The 21292-nt window shown below is 42.7% G+C and overlaps 1 protein-coding gene across 3 annotated transcripts; it reads left to right on the top strand.

Moving 5' to 3' along the window:
- Positions 1 to 471: 471 nt before the first annotated feature.
- Positions 472 to 18934, top strand: EXOC3 (exocyst complex component 3). 3 transcript variants are annotated; one of them, XM_079949534.1, is made up of 13 exons: positions 472 to 532; positions 5663 to 5854; positions 6482 to 6701; positions 7212 to 7893; positions 8571 to 8688; positions 9006 to 9131; positions 9762 to 9862; positions 11094 to 11204; positions 12544 to 12694; positions 12955 to 13077; positions 14846 to 15007; positions 16223 to 16350; positions 18452 to 18934. In XM_079949534.1, exons 2-13 carry the CDS (start codon positions 5711 to 5713, stop codon positions 18621 to 18623), a joined length of 2238 nt encoding a protein of 745 aa, XP_079805660.1. In that variant the 5' UTR covers positions 472 to 532; positions 5663 to 5710; the 3' UTR covers positions 18624 to 18934. The 3 variants fall into 3 exon arrangements, with proteins under 3 accessions (XP_079805660.1, XP_079805659.1, XP_079805661.1); XM_079949533.1 differs by having other exon boundaries at positions 479 to 603; XM_079949535.1 differs by having other exon boundaries at positions 505 to 603; positions 5698 to 5854.
- The last annotated feature ends 2358 nt before the right edge of the window (positions 18935 to 21292 follow it).

The following is a 21292-nucleotide window of genomic DNA, read 5'->3' as shown; positions in this document are numbered from 1 at the left end:
TGAAAAATTATAGTATACTAAGATGGATTATTAGGATAAAAACAAAGATGAAGTATTTGCTGAAAGACCTATCTGAACTAGAATACAAAGAGGGGAAGTCCGAAGAGGTCAAGGAAATAAGTTAAAGAAAGAAAAATATGTAAAGGTTTGACTTGTTTCTTTTTCTTTTTGATTGTATGTATTTTTATTTTTTTTAATTTTTTAATCTGTTTTTGCTTTTTTACTTTTTCTTGGCTGTATTGTTTTGTTTTCTTTTTTTGTCTCTTTTTGTAACCTTTAAAATTTGAATAAATATTATTTTTTTAAAAAAATGAAAAAAGAAGCCTTTGGCAACGGTCGCGGTTAACCTTTTGCGCACGCGCAGTTCTCAGGGGCCCCCCCCGCGAGCCGGCCGACACTGCGCACGCGTGTTGCGCGCCTTAGTCCTGTCGGGGGCGGGGCTTCTATAGTGTTGATGCAATGTGGCGCAGGCGCACTTCAGGCCTGTCTGTCAGAAGCTTCCGGGAAGATAGAAGCAGCTGCGTCTGCCCAGGTGAGAGGGACGTGCTCGCCCGCCTCCGGTCCTGAGGAAGAGGAAGGCGCAGCTCCTCTCGGGAATAACTGGTAGGTGGGCTAGTTCCGAGTTCTGGCGTTTTGTGGGGAACGGACGGCTGCTATTATTATTATTATTAAGAATTCGTTAGTCTTGCCCACGCCAACCCCAAGCGCCTCGCAAACCAACCAAACAGACCAGCCCTTCCCTCGTACATTATATACTATTGCAACCAAGTAGGTGGAGGGGGGGGGGGGGAGAAAATGCATTTAAAATAATCATACTTCAAACCAAACAAACAGACTAAAAAACACCCAACGCATAGGTAAATTAAAACCAAGTGGGAGAAGAAAGAAAACGCATTTGAAATAATTGTACCAATGTAAATTATGCCCATAATTTACATTGGTACAATTATGCCCATACAGGGACGCGGGTGGCGCTGTGGGTAAAAGCCTCAGAGCCTAGGGCTTGCCGATCGAAAGGTCGGCGGTTCGAATCCCTGCGGCGGGGTGCGCTCCCGCTGCTCGGTCCCAGCGCCTGCCAACCTAGCAGTTCGAAAGCACCTCCGGGTGCAAGTAGATAAATAGGGACCGCTTACCAGCGGGAAGGTAAACGGCGTTTCCGTGTGCTGCGCTGGCTCGCCAGAGCAGCGATGTCACGCTGGCCACGTGACCCGGAAGTGTCTCCGGACAGCGCTGGCCCCTGGCCTCTTGAGTGAGATGGGCGCACAACCCCAGAGTCTGTCAAGACTGGCCCGTACGGGCAGGGGTACCTTTACCTTTTAAATTATGCCCATAATTTACATTGGTACAATTATGCCCATACAGGGACGCGGGTGGCGCTGTGGGTAAAAGCCTCAGCGCCTAGGGCTTGCCGATCGAAGGGTCGGCGGTTCGAATCCCTGCGGCGGGGTGCGCTCCCACTGCTCGGTCCCAGCACCTGCCAACCTAGCAGTTCGAAAGCACCCCCAGGTGCAAGTAGATAAATAGGGACCGCTTACCGGCGGGAAGGTAAACGGCGTTTCCGTGTGCGGCTCTGGCTCGCCAGAGCAGCGATGTCACGCTGGCCACGTGACCCGGAAGTGTCTCTGGACAGCGCTGGCCCCCGGCCTCTTGAGTGAGATGGGCGCACAACCCCAGAGTCTGTCAAGACTGGCCCGTACGGGCAGGGGTACCTTTACCTTTAAATTATGCCCATATACTTTCTTGGTGAAAAAATAAATGCAAATTTGGAATCCAGATAAAAGATGGACTGATAACTTGAAACGGCACTGTTCAGTGAAACTCCTTACGATTGTCTGGTTTCGTTCTATAGAAGAAAGCATAAACAAAGCAAGCTGATACAAGTATATATCCTCATATATCTAGGGTTGTAACAGTCTGGGTGGGAAAACACCTTACATGCATGCAGGTGAATAATTTTTAGGCAATTCTATTCCAGGTTCGTCAAAGGGGGGGTGGTTCCCCCCTTGGTGGTGTGTATGTGTTTTGTCTCTTAGCTGCTAGATTATGTAGGGAAGCAAGCAGCACTGACACTTTGCAACTCCCTGCTTATTGATATTAGGCAGGTGTCTTGAGTGCATTATTTCCAGCGCCTGCTGGAAGACATTCTTTTTTAGACAAGCCTTACTCAGATGTTTATAAAGTTTGTATGAGTGTTATTGGGGTTTTCACTTTTTGGTATGTTTTCTCAATAATGGTTGTGAATTTTTAAAGCGATTTTATTTTTCTCTTTTTTGTAGGTTTTTCTACAATCAAGCAGTATATAATTTTAAATAAAATAAATACCAATATTTTACAATGTAGGGCTTTATTATATGTAGGTAAAGGGACGCGGGTGGCGTTGTGGGTTAAACCACAGAGCCTAGGACTTGCTGATCAGAAGGTTGGCGGTTCGAATCCCCGCGACGGGGTGAGCACCTGTTGCTCGGTCCCTGCTCCTGCCAACCTAGCAGTTCGAAAGCACATGAAAGTGCAAGTAGATAAATAGGTACTACTCTGCCGGGAAGGTAAACGGCGTTTCCGTGCGCTGCTCTGGTTCGCCAGAAGCGGCTTAGTCATGTTGGCCACATGACCCGGAAGCTGTACTCCGGCTCTCTCGGCCAATAAAGGAAGATGAGCGCTGCAACGCCAGAGTCGGCCATAACTGGACCTAATGGTCAGGGGTCCCTTTACCTTTACCTAAAAGCTGAAAAAAAATTAAAGGACCCCTGGACGGTTAAGTCCAGCCAAAGGCAACCATGGGGTGTGACACTCATCTAGTTTTAGGCCGAGGGAGCTGGTGTTTGTCCACAGACAACTTTCTAGGTGATGTGGCCAGCATGACTAAACCATTTCCGGCACAATGAGCACTGAGAGAAACCAAAGCATACGGAAATGCTCTTTACTTTCCCGCTGCAGCAGTACCTATTTATCTACTTGCACTGGTGTGCTTTCTGTCCAGACACTGAGGTCCAGCGCTGAGGGCCTTTTGGCGGTTCCCTCGCTGCGAGAAGCCAAGTTACAGGGAACCAAGCAGAGGGCCTTCTCGGTAGTGGCACCTGCCCTGTGGAACGCCCACCCACCAGATGTCAAAGAGAAAAACAAGTACCAGACTTTAAGAAGACATCTGAAGGCAGCCCTGTTTAGGGAAGCTTTTAATGTTTGACGGACTATTGTATTTTAATATTTAATATTTTGTTGGAAGCTGCCCAGAGTGGCTGGGGAAACCCAGCCAGATGGGTGGGGTGTAAATAAATTATTATTATTCAAACTGCTAGGTTGACAGGAGCTGGGGCAGAGCAATGGGAGCTCACCCCTTTGTGCAGATTTGAACCACCAACCTTCTGATCGGCAAAATAAAGTGACTCAGTGGTTTACACCACAGCTCCACCTGCAACCATACTATCATATATAGGACATGCATAGTTACTAATGACTTCCCACTTTTTTTTTTTTAAGGAAGCTGTGTGTAACACCCACAGGAGAAAAATAGGTTTTACTTTGCTGCCTGTGGTGCTGTATGCATGCTCACAGCAAAATGGTCTACACACTACATGATGCTATCCAATTTCTGCACAGAAGTAGTAAATCCATATATGAAACGCTTCATGTGGGAAGCAGGCTGCAGTCAATTTCTGCTGTCTGCTTTATTCCCCGGTTGTCTGCATAGTATGTCCTCTCCTGCGGGAAAAACCCAAGATACAATGAAGGTAGTGTATCTTTGGTGAAAACAGGCACAACAGTCTAAGAGTAGTGGGGCCATTCTGGATTGAATGTAGTATATTTATATTGTAGACCTGAGCTCTGAAGAAAACCACTCCTGCAAGTTTGAACAAGGCATGCAGGCTTAAGTACATTTCATAGAGCATGAGAGAGGAATGAGCAACACATGGTGTAGGGAGAATTTGGCTATGCAGAAAAGTATTAATTACCTTCTCTACCTCCCATGGCTTCACCAGTTCATCTTTTAGGAGTGAAATGTTGCACATGCTAACATTTTTATAATGTTTATAAAATGTATGATAGGCTTCATGTGAAAGAAAAAAGGTGTATAGCTCATCTGAAGCATGGGTGAGCAGCTGATGGCATCGTTGGGTGTTTATTTGCTGGCATGCGCACCTGTCATTTCAGTTGTGAAGCTGGGAAGAAGCTAGGCTTATTCCTCCTTGCCCCAACTGCAGATGTGCTGTGTTGTCTTTCCTTTTTCATACTACACAAAGATTTTGAAGCATTTTAATATTGCTTATTTCCCCCATTTTTAGTATTATAATAACAAGACATCAAACTGCTGAAATCCCATACAGTAAAATTATTTTGTATGCTAGAAAGAAATATATTACTATTAAATATATTATTATATCAGAACAACAGGAATGCAGGTACTGCCACATTTGAAGCATTTGAAATCATTACAGCCTGATTTTATGTAGAGTCAAATGTGCTTAAGCTTGTAAATTTCAGTATGTTAAGCATTAGTTTGCTTTCTTACTCTTTTGACTTTCCCTCCATTCTGATGTCCTTCCAAGTTGTTTTGTGGTCATCAATCCTCCTTGCCCCCTGAATTGGGCTTTTCCCCTCCCCTCCTCACGAGCTTTCATGCATGCTGTGCTGAGAGTCCTGCTGCCCTGTGCAGGGTCTGTCTCTGGCAGTGGCTGTTTGCTATTGTGTGAGTGTGGAGACACACATACCCCAGCCCTGGCTGGACTGCACTTCCCAGGATGCTGAGCAGTGTGTGCTTGCAGCAGGGAGTGCTGGGAATTGTAGTCCAGCAGAATCTGATGGCCACGTTGGGGAGTTCCAAAGTTATCAATAAGGAAACCCACAGTGAATGGATACTCAACCTCACATGGCTTATCTGATATCAGAAAAAAAATTCTGTCAGTATGAGCCTGTGGGAAAATGGTTGTTTGCACATAAGAGCATGGGCGAAAGTTTATTATTGCAAGGTGATTTCACCTTGCAATAATAAACTTTCGCCCATGCTCTTATGTGCAAACAACCATTTTCCCACATGAGCCTGTGAAGATGAAGAAGTAGATATAAAATGGAGCAATTAAACTGCCTGTCTCTTTCACTGTTGTGTTGCAAGCATTTACCGTATTTTTTGCCCTATAGGACGCACTTTCCCCCCTCCAAAAATGAAGGGGAAATGTGGGTGCATCCTATGGGGCGAATACAGGCTTTCGCTGAAGCCTGGAGAGCGAGAGGCTCTCGCTCTCCAGGCTTCAGGAAGCTCTGCGCAGCCCTCCGGAGCCCCGCACCAAGCCGCGCCGGCCTCTGGAGGGTCATGCAGAGCTGCCTGCCCTGCCAGGCTCCATGCAGCTCTGCGCGACCCTCCAGAGGCCGGCGCGGTTTGGCGCCGGGCTCCGGAAGGTCGCGCAGAGCCGCCTGCTTTCCCGGGCTCCGCGCAACTTGCCTGGGGGGGAAATAATTTTTTTTCTTTATTCCCCCCCCCCAAAAAAACCTAGGTGCATCCTATAGGGCGGTGCGTCCTATGGGGCGAAAAGTACGGTACCTATGCAGCTGTCAAGGTTCATGTGTTCTTATTTGCTTAACTTGTCTTTGTCACTGGCAGCTGTGTTGGGTCCATTGCTTTTTATAAAAGATGTGTAAAGTCTCTAAATATTTAATTGCCCTGTTTCTTTAGTGTCCCTTGATATAGAAACACATCTTCCTTTTAAGACTTTGCTCCACGATGGAGGAGACTGGCCGAGAGGCAGTTGCAACAGCTGTGCAGAGAGTTGCTGGGATGCTGCAGCGGCCAGATCAGCTGGATAAAGTGGAACAATATCGCCGGAGGGAAGCACGGAAGAAGGCTTCAGTGGAAGCTAGACTGAAGGTATGAAACCTCAGTCCTAACCCTGTATTGCAGCTGAGGATGTAATAGTCTAGGTTATCTTTGTAAAGTTTTTATGTGTAGAACTATAGTGCTAGAACTATAGTGTCCCCTCTTTTCCCCTTCACTGTGTTGATCTTCGTTTCTGAAGTGAGGAACATCTGATTTACCATTGGAGGAAAGCAACACTCCTGTGGCACTTAATGACTTAACCACACAATCCTATAATGTCTACTCAGAAGTAAGTCCCACTGAGTTCCACAGAGCTTACTCGCAGGTTATTGGGTACAATAAAGGATTGCAGCTAAAGAAGTGTATTGAGGCCTAATGTTTCATCAACCAGAGCCCACTTCATCAGATGCATTTGGGCTCTAGTTCATGAAACCTTATCTTCCAAATATATTATTCTTTAAGATTTCACAGGTCCTTTTTTGTTTTTGGAATAGCAAACGAACCAAAACTACCACTATGGAATTTGGCATTCCCCCACTCCCTTCTCTACTTCTAACTATTTTAAAATTAGTTCATTCAAGTTGGCTCCCTTGTATGTCACTATCTGTGTTTCCTTCATCCCACAACAGATAGGTTCTTAACTAATGTAGTAATTTAATTTTAAGTTTTTCTTTTCAGGCAGCAATCCAGTCACAGCTAGATGGCGTCCGAACTGGCTTAAGCCAACTGCACAATGCACTGAATGATGTAAAAGATATTCAGCGTTCTTTGATTGATGTCAATAAAGACTGGCGGCAAAGTATAAACACCATAGAAAGCCTCAAGGATGTTAAAGATGCTGTAGTTCAGCACAGCCAATTAGCAGCTGCTGTAGAGAACCTCAAAAATATCTTCTCAGGTATGAGTCTACAATGAGTGGCCTCACTCTGTGGGTAGAATAGAAATGTAATGCTATAGTGGCATTTTCAGAGGTACTATTAAAATCTGCTTGAACCTGCCATTTTTCATGCAGCTATCGATGTGGGTGGCGCTGTGGGTTAAACCACAGAGCCTAGGATTTGCCGATCAGAAGGTCAGCGGTTCGAATCCCCGCCACGGGGTGAGCTCCTGTTGCTCGGTCCCTGCTCCTGCCAACCTAGCAGTTTGAAAGCACGTCAAAGTGCAAGTAGATAAATAGATACCGCTCTGGCGGGAAGGTAAACGGCGTTTCCGTGTGCTGCTTTGGTTCACCAGAAGCAGCTTAGTTATGCTGGCCACATGACCCGGAAGCTGTACGCCGGCTCCCTCGGCCAATAAAGCGAGAGGAGCGCCGCAACCCCAGAGTCGGTCATGACTGGACCTTTATGGTTCTGAAACCAGGTTTGTGTGACATAATGTGATTACATTTCTTTCTGATTTTGCTTTTCAGTGCCAGAGATAGTACAGGAGACACAAGACTTGATTGATCAGGGGGAATTACTGCAAGCCCACCGAAAGCTAATGGACTTGGAGTGCTCTCGAGATGATCTGATGTATGAACAATATCGTATGGACAGCAAGAACACCCGTGATATGAACCTCATTGACAACTATTTTGGAGATATGCAAAAACTTTCTGAAGAGCTGGCCAAGCAACTCTGGATGGTCATTCAGAGGTCTCTAGTCACTGTCCGCCGAGATCCCACCTTGCTGGTTTCAGTTGTCAGAATAATTGAGAGGGAAGAGAAAATAGACAGGCGCATGCTAGACAGGAAAAAGCAAACTGGATTTATCCCCCCTGGCAGACCTAAAAAATGGAAGGAGAAGATGTTCAATGTATTGGATCGAACAGTCACCACCAGGATTGAAGGCACTCAAGCAGACACCCGAGAATCTGACAAAATGTGGCTTGTCCGTCATCTGGAAATAATTCGCAAATATGTCCTTGATGATCTGCTGGTAGCTAAGAACCTTTTGGATCAATGTTTCCCCCCACACTATGAAATTTTCAAAAAATTACTAAGCATGTACCATCAGGCACTGTCTTTACGCATGCAGGACCTGGCTTCTGAAGATCTGGAAGCAAATGAAATTGTTAGCCTTTTGACATGGGTTTTAAATACTTACAAAAGGTAAGGGTACTGTCTTTTGGGTGTAGTAGCAAGTAAACATAAATGAAAGAACACATGGTTTTAGATAGATGCATACAGAGGTGGAAAGGTGGATTATATTTGTATATACTGCTGAGCCACAAGCTATTATTATACATTAAGCCTCTTTATAGCAGGATTGAACTCTGGTCCATATAGCCCAATACTAATCAATCAATTAATTACAATGAGCAGATCAAAGGTACGCCAGAATAACTGAGCAAAACAGATTCAAAAGTGAAACATGAAAACGATTATGTTGAGCTACAGTAATCCTTAGTTAGTTCCTGAAGATGGTCCTTCCAGTTTCAGATGATGAGTTCTCTTCTTCTCACCGACACTGACAGAAATTTCGGGTTTTATCTTCTATCTGATATTTAATATAAAATTGAACTGGCTTTTCCAGTAGTTAGGTCAGTGAAGGGCCAACCATGTGCTGCCCAATTCCAGCATAAAATTTATAAAACAGAAGGACATGTTCTATAGATTCTACTCCTTGATTATTACCCATGAGGAAAGAGAGTTGCCAGAATCTTGCCAGAATAAAAACTTTGCAGCGACATGAAGATTTCTATGTTAGGCATCTAACTGGGGGGGGGGGGGGATAATAATAATTTATTGCAGTTGCACATGGATTCTGTCTGTTCTCTCCAATTCAGCATAGAGATGATGGGAAATCCAGAACTTGCACCAGAGGTGGATGTGAATACCCTGCAGCCATTGCTTTCTCAGGAAGTGGTGGATGAGCTTCTTAGCACATATATGTCAACTCTTACAGTAAGCAATAACAGTAATTTTGCTCACTCCTTCATATGGGGTTGGAATATTCATTATTCTTACTTGACTGTTCTCTCATTCCAACCCTGCACAATTCAGATTTTACCGTGCATGTTTGCAAATCAGTTGTACAACTTGCAATTTGTGTCCTTGGCAAACAATTTTCATTCCACTAGAAACTTTCCTAATATGGGTTGAGTGGCGGCAGGCAAAACTGAGTTCTGCTTCATGGGCATTAGTGAAGTGCATGGGCCATTTTAATTTAGTATCCAGATTCAATATATTTGCCTTTCTTTTGAATTTTAATCTTCCTGTAGTCCAACATCATTGGCTGGCTAAGAAAAGCTCTGGAGACAGATAAAAAAGACTGGCTAAAAGAAAATGAGCCAGAAGCAGATCAAGATGGATACTATCAGACTACACTCCCTGCTATTGTGTTCCAGGTATAAGCAATTGGCTTCAGTATACTGATTGGGGCAGGAGGAAGGGGCAAAGCTCTGAAAATGGGGAAATGAATAAAATGATTGATGAGTGCATGCTATTCTGCTTTGTGTTTGTTTTGTAGATTAAATTTATTTCAGTTGGCCACTTAAAGCTGCAATCCTATGCACACTTTACAATGAGTAAGCCCCATTGAACACAGTGGAAGTTACTTCTGGGTAAACATTAAACAAGTGAGGTTGAAATATTATTAAAACCTATAATTTGGCACTTAATTATTTAAAGGCATGGACTCCCTTCCCAGGGCTCACCACTACATTTGGTCACATTGGACTTGTACATTTTGGATCTGCTCTGCCACCACATAAACTCTAGTGTAGCAACAAAAGTGTAGGGCTATGGCTGACATCTATGTGGCATCTTCAAAATGCCCATGACTATGGGCAGAATAAGTTAATAGATGTGCTCGTTGTACAGTGCCATGACTGGGGCTTGGGGCAAAATGTGTTGTTCTATGGGCATAAGCTCATAGGATTTGCCTCATGGCTTCAGTCTGCAAAAGGAGCAGGCTTACTAGCAGACTGCTGCATTCTTATTAACTGCAATATTGCCTTACTGGTTTGTGTTTTTAGATGTTTGAACAGAATCTTCAAGTAGCTACACAGATAAGTGAAGATTTGAAAATAAAGGTACTCTATTTGTGCCTTCAACAAATGAGTTCATTCCTCAGCAGGTAAAATTAAATGTTAGCTTTCAGTCACTGTTTCTCTATTACTTGGGAGGGATGTTTTCTCTGCACATAGACTACCTAGCAACTAGAACCCCCTGTCTGTTGCTCCCCTCAGCTACGCTGTTCCTTAAAAGTAAGACATGAGGAAATAGTGTTTAGCTTCCTGCTCCCCCTTGTGACCAAAAATGAAAGCTTTGTACCATTCATATGTGCTTTGGTCACAGGGTGCTTCCAGATACGAATTATTTAGCAGCACACAGTCATTGAGCAGCTCACAGCTCATGCTAAGAGTTTCCCAGAGAGGAACTCACAACTGCTTTGCTGCTCCCTTGTCCTTTTTGCTGCTACAACATGCTGAGCCTGGCTAAGCTTTGGTTTAGCATGATGTCTGAACCAGGGCATCAAGCAGGTAAACTCCCCCATTAAGCACAAGCTGCAACCAAGGTTCAGACAACACACTGAGCCAAACCTTGACTGACTTCAGTGCAGAACAGAAGCAAAGAGAATCCGGAAAGAGCAAAGCAGCTGTGAGCTGCTTTCCAGGAGCACTAATGAAGTCTTGCTAAGCAATGATTAGACCTGGTATGATGTGCAAAGCAGCCCTTTGTGTCTCTAAACCAAATTTTAAAGTGCTGATGATGACACTAAAGGCCCAAATGGTTTAAGACCAGATTATTTGATGGGCTGCATGCACCCATATTGGCCTGTCCAGACCTAAAAGATTAGCTTCAGAAGCTCTGCTACCCTGCCTGACTTCAAGATCTATCAGGTTACGTTTTTGTTTTTTTTTTACTTCATTCCAAATTAGCAGGCACTAGAGATAGGGGCCTTTTTGTAGTGGGTCCAGTTCTGTGGAATTCCACACTAGGTATATATATATGTGTGTTTGGCTCTAACAGTTTTTAAACCCTTTTTTTAAAAAATAGACCTTAAGGCATTTTTATTTCAGTCCAGTTTAATTAGGATGGTGTGTGCTTGGCTCTCTTATTTTTATCAGCTGCCATATTGGTGTAATTGTTTTATATATTTGTTAAATGGTTGCTGTATGTTTTGTTTTATGTGAGCTGCCTTGGGCAATTTTTCCCCTTGAAAGGCTGTATACAAATATTGAAATAAACAAATACTTGGTGGTTCATTGTAAAAGAGAAGTGGCACTACTTCCCTTCTGCAGGCCAGGAGCTGAATTGTTTCTCTTTTTCCATTCTTGGGTTTTGCCGCATTCTCCCTTGCACAGGTACAAAGAGGAAGCAAATTTATATAAAGAAGAGCATCTAAGAAATCGTCAGTACCATCTGTGCTATGTTCAGTACATGGTTGCCATCATCAACAATTGCCAGACCTTTAAGTAAGTTCTGCACTGAGGTTGCGCTATGATTTGTGTGGCAAATGCAGTTTTGCTGCTTTAAAAAAGAGACATACTATTTCTATTTGAGGACAGCTCTTGAAAATGTAGTCTGCATGTTTCAGTGAGGTAGATCTTGAATAGGAAAGATCCAACTATTAGCTGGTCTACATGATAAAAATAAAACTCTTCCCGGGTCCCTGAAGTTTGCAACTCTTTATTCAAATCTTTGCAGTTTTAGTTTTGTTTTCTTTATGCAGAAAGATTAAAGTATAAATGAATAAACTTATTTGGCCCTTTATACACTAAACAAAAAGTGGATAGCCTGTCTGAAGCAGGGTGGCAGGTTATGACTAGATGGTTGAGCCCGCATCTGATTCACTGTTACTTACATCTGCCATGCAAACTGTAAAGCTGGAAGGAAGTTGGGCCTGTGCCATATAAGAAGAACGTACTCTATATCTTATTTTATGGGGGTGCTCCATAGTTAGGGCAAGTAGCAAAAACAACATCCCACCATTATAACCTTGAAAAAAATGTAGCTTATAAAAATGGCGGTTGTTGAGCTAATAATTTGAAACTTGGCATGGATGATCTTATCGGATGAGGTCTACAACTAGGCCAAATTTCCAATCCAATAAAAAGATTCCATAGGAGCAGCAAGGGTTAAGTATGCTGCTCCTTTATAGCTGCGAAGAGATAAGAAAACACTCTGATAAGAGTGAAAGCTTTAAGGATGACAAGCAAAATGAGAGAATGGAGGTTTGACAGGAACATTTTCTTTTAAAAGTTGCTGCTCTGGCTGGCTCTCCTTTCTTCGCTCTCCTAATAATCAACTCCTTCCCCCATTTTAAAATATTTTATTTCATGGGTTCCAGTGAAGTTTTGTTTAAAGTGAAGGGTTCAGTCATAGCAAAAGTTCTGAGAACCGCTGCTCTAGAATGGACTTCATATACCTTCAAATTGCAGGGGAAGGATTGCTGGTGGTAGGCAAAGACATTTGCCCACTGTTACTTGTTTTCTTGGTAAGGAGCCATCAGTCAGTGTCCAAGGAATCTTGAGGTTCCATGTAACACATTTTGGAAACCACTGGCCTAAGCCAGTTATTGGTTCTCCAAACGTGTATGTCACTCTAGGTGTGTTTGCACAGTCATTTTTCTCAATTGGTAATATCGGGCAAGAGGAACTATTATTAATTCTCAAGCAATTGTATTTAAGTTATCAGGGCTTTGTTGTAGCCTCTTATGATATCACAACATATTACCTTAACTGATTGGTTGAACTGGCTCTTGTACTGGCTCTTGTATTGGGATGCTGAAGGATCTTGTCTTGTTTGTCAAAGGGAATCTATCATCAGTTTGAAAAAGAAATACTTAACTCCTGTGATGGAAGAGCTTATGACAAGCAGTCATGCATGCATTGATGCAGTTCTGGATGATGTTGCCAAGGAAGGATGTGCAAGCCTGCTTGATGAAGTCTTCATGGATTTAGAGGTTAACTTTTATTTCATTTGGCATCCTCTTTTTAAAATTGTTGAATAGTATCTGTGTCTATCTAGAGTAGCAAACAGACAGAAATGCCCAGATATGGCTGCTGAGATCCATCTTTGCAGCTACTTAATAGGTAAAACATTAACACATTCAAGTTTTCTAGAACAGCGCTGGGATGTACAATGATAGATCTAAAGTTGAAGGATGTTGTCCAAAAGTGATTCGATCTAATTTTCCCTTTGTTTGCACCACTTTTCTTTTAGCCACATCTCAGTGAACTGATGACAAGGAAATGGCTGGCAGGATCCAATGCAGTAGATACAATTTGTGTAACGGTGGAGGATTATTTCAATGATTTTGCAAGAATAAAGAAGCCCTGTAAGAAGGTACAGAATTTGCAAAGTTTTATCTAAGATGGGTACTTAAATAGTGTAGCCTAATGGGGTGAAATACTGCTTTGCCATTCCTGAGCATTTATTATTATTTTGACTTTGAATTCAGTTACAGTAAAGTAATAAAAAGCAAGATACTATGAAAAATACCTTAATAACCTGTTTCTGTAGTAATGTAAGATCTCTTGTCCGTAAATGAGCAGGATATGCAAAGTTAATTCCTATGATCCATTCCACTCATGCTATTCAGATTTATTTTCCTCTTTAACAAGTACTACCTGTACAAACTGAAATACCTTAGAGAACAAACAAACGTTTTTGGCAGTTTCAAAGTTCGGAAACTCCAATGAATTTCCTCCTGAAATTTGCATTCTTCAATGAGTTTCTCTTTCTGAGAACTATTGCAAAGTAGCTGACTGGTCTGGTTTGTGTGAGATATTAATGATCCGTTTGACCACATACACAGCCTCCTATCCCTGACATTTAGAAGACATCTGAAGGCAGCCCTGTTTAGGGAAGCCTTTAATGTTTAATAGGTTATTGTATTTTAATATTCTGTTGGAAGCCGCCCAGAGTGGCTGCGGAAACCCAGCCAGATGGGCGGGGTGTAAATAATAAATTATTATGAATAGCTGTAGTTCCCCAGTTTAGAAAACTGGCAAACCATGGTTACCATCTTTGGAAGAAGCCTGGGTTTTGTTACAGATCTGGGAGGACCAACCCCCCCCCCCCATCTAAACCCTAGAAATTAATAAATGGTAGGATTTTGATTATTTGGGATTCAAAGGGAAAAATAAAAGCTGCAGAGAAATTCCTGAGCTAGCCTATGCAAAATGACCTGCCCAAGCTAGGGCCATTGAGAGCCCTTGAGGTGACAGGAAAAGTGCTTTTTAGCAAGGTGTGCTGGGAAGAAGAATGGGGAGAAGAAAGATAAGAGATCCATCTTGGATAGGCTGGCTGCAGGCATGCTTGGGAGAGATGCTTTTGGCTCCAGTGCAAGCCCTGCTTGAGTTGACCATGCTGTAAGATATTTACTTACTTACTTACGTACTAACATCAGTTTACTCATCTCTTCCTCTTCTCTTTTGCTTCTACTCCCACCCACTCCTGGCACGCTGCCTTCCTGAGCAGTTGCCCATGAGGGAATGCAGCCCTCAAGCTGAGAGAAATTTCTCATCCCTGCTCTCAGACTAGTCCATACCCACTGAACAGTTTCTCCCTATTACTAGTCTGCATAGCTGTCATCTGGAAATAAACATGCTCACCAATTTATCTGCCACAGATTTTGGGGTCAGTCCAGATGAAGCTAACAGCAAGCTCCATCCCCTAATAGGTGTTACTAAAACGATACAATACGATATCTTTATTGTCATTGTCCCTTGCGGAACAATGAAATTGAAAAACTACATAAAACTACCATAAAACTACCATAAAACTACATAAAAACTACATAAAACATTCAAAAACCCCTAAAAAACTCTAAAACCCCATTTTAAAATACACTATACTACAGAGACCCCTTATGCTGCGTTTAGAACCAGAATTGCATTAGCGTAGAAACTGTTTTTCAGGCGGCGAGTCCTGGCCTTTATAACCCTATACCTTCTTCCAGAAGGCAGAAGCTGAAAGAGATCAGTGTTAATTCAGTGTTAATTTCTTACTACTCAAATGAGTGTAGTGCAGAAATGAAATACTTGTTCCTCTTATAGACTAACATAACACGTACTGGTTGCCAGTTGTATAATTTGAATGTTTCTTTCAGAAAATGACTATTGAGTGCCATCGTAGAGTTGTTGTAGAGTACATCAAGGCTATTATGTTAAAGCGCATTACTTTCAAGAATGCAGAAGAAAGAAGAGAAGGTGCTGAAAGAATGATCAGAGAAGCAGAACAGTTCAGATTTCTGTTCAAGAAACTTACTGCTGTAAGTATAAGAAAACCACAATGTCAAAAGAAGAATTTTTTAGAAATAATTATAAATTAGCATAAAGGTAAAGGTAAAGGTACCCCTGCCCGTACGGGCCAGTCTTGACAGACTCTGGGGTTGTGCGCCCATCTCACTTAAGAGGCCAGGGGCCAGCGCTGTCCGGAGACACTTCCGGGTCATGTGCCAGCGTGACAAAGCCGCATCTGGCGAGCCAGAGCCGCACACGGAAACGCCGTTTACCTTCCCACTGGTAAGCGGTCCCTATTTATCTACTTGCACCCGGAGGTGCTTTCGAACTGCTAGGTTGGCAGGCGCTGGGACCGAGCAGCGGGAGCGCACCCCGCCGCAGGGATTCGAACCGCCGACCTTTCGATCGGCAAGTCCTAGGCGCTGAGGCTTTAACCCACAGCGCCACCTGCGTCCCTTCTATAAATTAGCATACCCACAACCTATTATAAAATTAGTGCATTAATCCATCTGCTTTGAAACTGCAATGTTAAGCAGTATATTAATTGTTGAAATAAATAAATATTTATAATCTCCACTTATATTGGGAGTGAGGAACTTCTGGCCCACAAGCCAAATTTAGTCTGCCAGGCCTCTCTATTTGACCTGTTAGGGCAAGTCGCGCCCATTTGCCTTTCTGGGCCATCATACCTTATCTCCGGTTCAATTGTGTCGCTTAGTGCATATCCAGGAAATTAAGAGACAACTCGAATGGAGAACAGAAGAGCGTCAGTTAACCAGCCACTCAGTGGAAATAGATAAATGAATCGGCCTCTATCTCTCTCAAAAAAGGACTTAAAAATTGACTGAACACTAAGTATATAGTGAGAATATGATAGCCCATCTACTTCAAACAACATATTTGTTTAGAAACTATTGTGACATAAGTAAAATATACTAGTCATACAATAATTCTGCATGTGCAGCATTGCTGAAATGTTTTTAGAGTGGTTTTGATGAAAATGTCAAGTTGAATAAACACTGTAGCCACAGTCCAGCACAGTTAGACACACTTACTCTTACTGTAAGTGAGCAACATGTTACCAGGTGCTAGAATGTGGCCTACATTTTTAAACAATAAAAACAGAAACATGACAAGGTGTTGCTGCTGCTCTGCCAGTTTGTTCTCATGTTCTGCCTTGCATATTAAAGGTAATTTGAGATTAGATGTCCGAAAATGATTATCCATTTTATACTGTTCAACAGGGATCTGGAGAGGAAACAGAAGGACTTTGTGACGTCATTGAAGCTATTGCAGAAGTATTTAAGTTGACAGATCCATCACTACTTTACCTAGAAGTCTCAACTTTAGTTAGCAAACACCCAGATATCAGGTAATACTAGTAATTTCTAAAGTTTGTAACAATGCTTTCTTCCATTCAAGGTCATAAATAAAAATTATTATTATTATTATTATTATAAGAAGGTTTGACAAAAACTGTTGAAATGTAGTTTTATGTCAATCCCTTGATTCCACAATTTAAAGTTACATATGCAAGAAAGGTAAGCATACAAAGTCAGTATCTGAACACATACAACTGAGTCCCCAATTACAAGAATATGTTCTTTTTAGTGCTATTTGGAGTAGGCTTTAGCAAATAGGTGTCTTGAGGCAACACTGCACATTATGAAGAAAATGCAGAGCCCACAGCATCTAATGTGGGGAGGGATTTGCAGGGTAGTTGTTGGGATGGGCGGGCAACATTTTACCCTTCCTCTGCTTACTGATTTTCTTCTGCAAATGCCCCTCCCCTGTCACTTAATCTCCTAGACTGAACTCCAAAAGCAACAACAAGCCTGGCTGGGGGTTGTGGGCAAGCAACTTCCTTAGCAGTTATTTGAATCAAGTTGAGCATCCTCACCCTTGCAGTTCTCCTCCACAAGTGCCCTCCTCCATCTCTCCATTCAGAATCTTGGCAAATGTGCGTTTAGGAATGTGCCCTCAGTCCTAAAACCCTATAGAACCATATGAGATTGGATTAGTGGAGCAACCATAGTTCTTTGTGACTTTAAGGCCGTGATTCCCAATGTGGGGCACATGGCCCACAGGGGGGCAATTTGATTTTTTGGGGGAGGGATTAAGAATGAGTTAGACCAAGTTAATTGCCTTTTAGGCTTCCTCCATGTGAATAGGAGTTCACTTTTTGAATAATAAGAATTATATGTCATGGGGGTGGGGGGTGGGCAGAATCAGGATAATCCAGAATGCAGCAGCTAGATTGGTGACTGGGAGCGGCCGCCAAGACCACATAACACCGGTCTTGAAAGACCTGCATTGGCTCCCAATACGTTCCTGAGCACAATTCAAAGTGTTGGTGCTGACCTTTGAAGCCCTAAACAGCCTTGGCCCAGTATACCTGAAGGAGTGTCTCCACCCCCATCGTTCTGCTCGGACACTGAGGTCCAGCGCCGAGGGCCTTCTGGCAGTTCCCTGAGAAGCAAAGTTACGTATAAGCAGAACACATAAGTAAACCAGGAGCTTCACTCCTGCATGATTCAAAAATAGTTTCTCAAATCATCACATGCTACTAAAGAATGCATAGCCCCACTATGTTTACCTGCAAGCAATTTAAATTACAATAAAATTGCTTTCCAAACATAAATGTGACAGTCAGCTCCTAAGCACTGAAGCAAAACCCATCTATAATGCAGCTGTGCAGCACATGGTCACTCTGGTACATCCGTCCCACCCAGCTGTGAAAAGGTAAAAAGATAAAGGACCCCTGACAATTAAGTCCAGTCACGAATGACACTGGAGTTGCGGTGCTCATCTCTCTTTACTGGGCAAGGGAACCGACGTTTGTCCGCAGTTTTTCCGGGTCATGTGGCCAGCATGACTAAGCCGCTTCTGGCGAAACCAGACCAGTGCACGGAAATGCCATTTACCTTCCCGTCGGAGCGGTATCTATTTATCTACTTGCACTTTGATGTGCTTTCAAACTGCTAGGTAGGCAGGAGCAGGGACCGAGCAACGGGAGCTCACCCCGTCACGGGGATTCGAACTGCTGACCTTCTGGTTGGCAAGCCTCTGTGGTTTAGACCACAGCACCACCCATGTAACAAGGCAGTGGGAGGGAAACTATAAGTCACAGAAACGTCTTTAAACAGATTAATATAGAAATGTAATTACAACATAAAGATGGAAAGCAAGGAACCAAGTGTGCCTGAGCAGATATGCTGAGTAGACAGTGGTCATTGTGATGGCTTGTGGACCCATATTGTACAATATATGCCTTGAATATGGTTTGTGGAAGGATTCTCATAACAAAGATAATTGGAAAAATTGGCCTGTAAGCACTCTAAAATTTAGAGTGTCTAGAAGATAAGTTGGTATTCAGGTGTTTAGTGTAGAATTTCTACTCTGTGAATTCCCTGTTGCCAATATTATTCCCGTGAATGGCTTTTGTACTAATGCTGTTCTCCTTTCATTGGTAGGGATGATCATATTGCAGCTTTACTGACAATGCGAGGAGATGCCAGCAGAGAGATGAAGCAGACCATAATTGAAACTCTGGACAAAGGCCCAACCATGCCAAATCCAAACTATGTGCCCATTTTTAAAGAAATTACAGTTCCAACATTAACTGTGCCAAAGCTTCTTAAGTAATAGCAACATATTTCGGTATGGATCACTTTGGTGTAGTGTTGATATACTGTAGCCTAATCTGGCTTTGCACTTAGAAAACACATGGGAATTTCATGCTGGACTTTTAGTTTTTGTGTCTTAGTCACTTGAAGAGTATGCTGTATTCTGATGGCCAGAATGCTTTAAATTGATGTCTTTGCCATCAGTTGTTTTGACAAACTCTGTCTTGAACTTTTTGTGTGTACTCTGATGACTAACTGAATAGGTTTTAGAAAATGTATTAGGGATGGATTTATGCTTTATTCATGAAAAAATGAAAACTTGAAATTGTTGAGGTACATTGGTTATTGTTCCCCCACCCTGATTTAACAGACTTATTGGATTTGAAAGCAGATGTGTATAAAGGATTGCTAAATGTTCAATGCCATTTGCATTGGGAATGGAGACTGTTCAGAGCTTCCCTCTTCCTTCAGGAACCTTTAACACAAACTTTATACATGCTCTCTACTTATTTTCAGTATTGCATGTCATTTCACAACACAAAATTTTCTAGGTGTGTATCTGAAGAAGTGTGCATGCACACGAAAGCTCATACCAAGAACTAACTTAGTTGGTCTTTAAGGTGCTACTGGAAGGAATTTTTTTATTTTGTTTTGACTGAAAAATACTGTCAGCATAAAATAAATAATTAAAGCATGAAATTAAAAAAACACGTCATACTAAACCACCAAGATTCAAATAAAGATTTCATAATTTGTTTAATAAGCATGAGTAAACAGGAAGGTCTATACTTGGTGCCCCCAAACAAAACACATAGGAGCTGCCTGTCACCAAATTAGACTGTCATTGATCCAGGAATTTTGCTAGTGGCTCAAGAACCATCAGTGGCATCGCGTCTTTCACCACCTAAGCCTGGTACATCACCTGCAACACAACCTGAATAGAGAGCCTCACTACATTTACCCATGCTCTGGTAACCTCCAGATTATACTGGTTCACAAGTGAGGACTGACTTTTGAAGACTGTCCGGAAACTGCAGTTAGTACAAAACAAAGGAATGGAGAGACAGAGCTGTGTGTCGTACTGTTGACTATCAAATTTCCAGGTGACAGCTCACATTAATTTCATATACAGTTATACCTTGGGTTGCGTGTTTTCAGGTTACGGACTGCGCCGAGCCCAGAAGTACCGGAATGGGTTAATTCTGGGTTTCAGAGCTCGCGTGGGCACAGAAACACAAAATGATGTCGGGCATGTGCAGAAGCGCCGAATCGCGTCACGTGCATTCGCAGACGTGGTGCTGTGGGTTGCAAATGTGCCTCCTGCACGGATCACGTTCACAACCCGAGGTATGACTGTAGATTTTAAATAGCGTATGAGATAGAATGGACCATTGTAGGACCCCACAGCTCAAACCCCAGAGTCAATCAACTGTCCACAGTAGTTTCTGGTCATTATGCTGCAGGTAAGAGCAGAACCACTGTAATACAGTGACTCCTCAAGACATTGCCGGACACCATGGTCGCTGGTGTAAAATGCTGTAGAATTGGAAGGGTTCCCAAGGGTCGTCTAGTCCCCCTCTCAGGAGCGGCCATACTGTGTTAACCATAAAGAGTGGGTCTTATGATAGCAAGATAAATAGTTGCTTCCAATCCGGGGGCGGGGAATACCCTTATGGAGCACTTAATTCACCATTGGAGGGGGATAACAAGAAGGAAAGACGGATTTGACTCTATGCTCTCAGGTTATTAACAATAGTGCAGTAATCTCCCTTTTGTCCCCAGTCACAGCAGCCACTATGAAGAAATAATCTTAAATCTGTAGAGTCTATATGAGCTGAATCTGTATTGTAAAAGAGTTCCCATGTTTTTGATGTCATGTGGATGACTGAATACAAGACTTCTAATCTGTACATGTATTTATCTTGGAAGTCAACACTTTGTGTTTGGTATTCGTTTTTACTTTTTTCCATGAACTTTGTAATGGGGGGAAAAAGAGGGACCACACCACTTCCAATTTCACGACAAGATGGCATAACACCCTCCCTAATGGGGCATTAGAACTCTCTAGACTCACCCACTCAACCCTGCTCCTTTTTCACTAGCCACGATAGGCAGGGATTGAGGGAGCCGTAGGTACCCTGTCCATGTTCTTGGGCTCCAGCAACTGATCTGCATCTACATAGGCTCAAACTAGGGACCTCCAGTGGGCTTGTACTACTGTAGTTGTGAAACGTTTTGTAAGTTACCATAAGCTGCCCTGGAAATCTTGAATTACAGAAACAGAGAACTTTTTAAAAACAGCTTTTCAGACCCCATTCATTTTCCAACTCAACAGCATTGAAACTTGTGAGTGTTTACATTTATAATATATTTTTTTATTAAGAATAACAATACAAATAATAGAAATTGGTCACCAGACACAAAGCAAAATACAGTTACTGTACTATGTATGTAAGAAAGGAAATTGCAGTAGCAGGTTAAGTTAAATACAAACAGATGTATGAGTACTTCCAAGTGGCAGTGAATGAAAGAAACACAAACCAATCGGCATCAAAAGTGTCCCTGCCTGAAACTCCAGCTAGCCCCCTGGCAACCTGTGTCTACAATACTGAGCTGGATGGACTTGGCATAAGGCTGCTTAGATGGCTATGAATTGGGAAGGATATAAACTGCACAGGCTTCACAGCT

Source organism: Podarcis cretensis (genome assembly GCF_951804945.1).
Source record: "Podarcis cretensis genome assembly, chromosome: 13".
In the NCBI taxonomy this organism is placed as follows: domain Eukaryota; kingdom Metazoa; phylum Chordata; class Lepidosauria; order Squamata; family Lacertidae; genus Podarcis; species Podarcis cretensis.
Note: the sequence above shows the minus strand (reverse complement) of the source record. Positions and strands in the feature narration are given on the sequence as shown.

Bases quoted from the DNA above. Each gene is read 5' to 3' on its own strand.
- EXOC3 (XM_079949534.1), top strand. From the start codon at position 5,711: ATGGAGGAGACTGGCCGAGAGGCAGTTGCAACAGCTGTGCAGAGAGTT. The intron at 7,894-8,570 runs GTAAGGGTACTG...TCTCCAATTCAG, and splicing joins GTTTTAAATACTTACAAAAG to CATAGAGATGATGGGAAATC. The intron at 16,351-18,451 runs GTAATACTAGTA...TTTCATTGGTAG, and splicing joins AGCAAACACCCAGATATCAG to GGATGATCATATTGCAGCTT.